Source organism: Chiloscyllium plagiosum, chromosome 18, assembly GCF_004010195.1.
Source record: "Chiloscyllium plagiosum isolate BGI_BamShark_2017 chromosome 18, ASM401019v2, whole genome shotgun sequence".
In the NCBI taxonomy this organism is placed as follows: Eukaryota; Metazoa; Chordata; class Chondrichthyes; order Orectolobiformes; family Hemiscylliidae; genus Chiloscyllium; species Chiloscyllium plagiosum.
The window spans coordinates 59,273,780-59,275,865 of record NC_057727.1 but is presented as its reverse complement, the minus strand read 5'-3'; the positions used below and the strand labels follow the sequence as shown (position 1 = coordinate 59,275,865).

The 2,086-nt window shown below is 42.9% G+C and overlaps 1 protein-coding gene across 1 annotated transcript in view; it reads left to right on the top strand.

Moving 5' to 3' along the window:
• Nucleotides 1-2,086, top strand: part of LOC122559265 (FYVE, RhoGEF and PH domain-containing protein 5-like) — a 141,415-nt gene that overhangs the window by 73,491 nt on the left and 65,838 nt on the right. The window contains exon 10 of the mRNA XM_043708646.1: nucleotides 413-500. Coding sequence (XP_043564581.1) covers nucleotides 413-500 — 88 coding nt within the window. The remainder of the gene's footprint in view (nucleotides 1-412; nucleotides 501-2,086) is intronic.

Genomic DNA, 2,086 nt, shown 5'->3' with positions numbered 1-2,086 from the left:
ACAATGTCCTATTCCTGAGTGAATACTGACGAAAAGTATTCATTCAGTGTCTCCCCAATCTCTTCAGCCTCCACACGCAACTTCCCACTACTATCCTTGACTGGACCTATTCCTACCCTAGTCATTCTTTCATTTCGTTCTTTTCCGACAGATATCTGGTTTCTCTTGACACATGTCCACTATGTGCAACTCCTGAGATGTTGTTTGTAGTACTCACAGCCTGCAATGTTTCTCTGGGTCTGGATTTTTTTTATGTGTATCTGCATTTGTCTATCTTTTTCTTCTGAGAGTGATTGTTTGGAATCCCACGTTGATAATTTTTGTCATCTGTGTCAATCCTATGAAATGAGTTATTGGATATATTTTTGAGTGATTTTAATTGGTCTCTCTTCCCCTGTGTCATGGTTTCTAGATCCATCCTGATTCTAACAGGCTGACTGTAAAGCAATGTCTTTTCATGCTGCTACTGCGAGTCCCTCAGTATCACCTTTATCTGACAGGTGAGTACACTGTTGAACAGAATCGTGCCTCCTTTCTGCTTCACTTTGCAATGGGACTGGAACATCCTGTTCTGAACCACGAAATGAAGGGAGCTGAAGGCCACAAAATCATCGTGTGCTTGAGCAGAATTCAGTCATGTCAAGGCAACTGTTACAGGCGACGTTTGACTGTTGACTTCTGTTCTCGCTCATGTGACTCTTACAAATGCCATTCGTGAGTAAGTGATCCGCAACTTCATAAATTATTTTGATCTCAGGCAAAAAGAAGGTCTTCATTCACTGCAAAAATAATTGTCCTGAATGTCATTCTCCAATAGCGTTGCATGAAATCTCTGTAGATTATGGAGGGACTAACATTCTCTCGGTCCAATATTTCCTTATTATTTTCAAATCCAAGTGATTTACAGCACTATTGAGTCCTTGAGTTCTACCCGGAGCAATCCAGTCAACTGCTCAGCAATTCAGGACTGGTATTATGCTTGCAGGGATGGCTCTCTCTGTCACTGATTATCGAATCTCTTGTGCTCATGTCCACACCTCCCTATGCCTTCCTGTGCAGCCCAGTCCCCTGCAGTGTGGTTGACACATCTCCATCACTGTCTACCCTTCAACATTGGAACCTGATATGAGTGCCACAATTGCTGCACTGCCTGCTCAACGACCACCACCCGTGTTCCTCCAATCCCGCCCCAACTCCCACCCCCTGCTCTCTCATGCTGCAAGGTGACTACTTCCAGTAGCAACAATGGATATTCCTCAAGTTTTGGAATGCTGGAACAAATCTACAATTGGTACCTCATGAGGGGTGTGGTTTTCCAGGAAACACCTGAAGTTAAAAGTGTAAAATATGGAACTGAGACTGTCGGAGTGTTAGCTGCTTTATTTAACAATGCTTATTAATCTTTGGTTCCAGTTAACTATTAAGCTAACAATCAAACACTGCAAAAAATGCCTAACGGCAAACAACAATAAATAAAATACTAAAGATAACTGAGCACTAATACCTGAGTACTTGTCTGAATTCCTTCAAGTAATACCTTGAGTTGTACCCACTATGCTACCATGTCTGCACAGTACTTAAATGATAAGTTTACTCTGTATCCAACCCTATTTTCTACCTGTTCTGTATCTAACCTCCATGTTATTTCTGTCCTGGGAATGTTTGAAATTGGAAAATGTAGACTGTCTTTTACTTTGTGCAGCCAGCATTGTACATACCCTGGGAGTTGAGAAAGTGGTGCTGGAAAAGCACAGCATGTCAGGCAGCATCTGAGGAGCACGACAATCAACGTTTCAGGCATAAGCCCTTTATCAGGAATCATTCCTGATGAAAGGCCTATGCCCGAAATGTCGTTTCTCCTGCTCCTCGGATGCTGCCTGACATTCTGTGCTTTTCCAGCACCACTTTCTCAACTCTGATCTCCAGCATCTACCGTCCTCAATTTCTTCTCTACCCTGAGAGTGTTTGATGTGGACAATGTAGAGTGAGCTTGAGGGAATGCATGATTAACAGTAGGATTCTGGGAAACACTGAGGATCAGAGGGATCTAGGTGTGCTTGGACACCGGTCCTTGAATGTAAAAGTG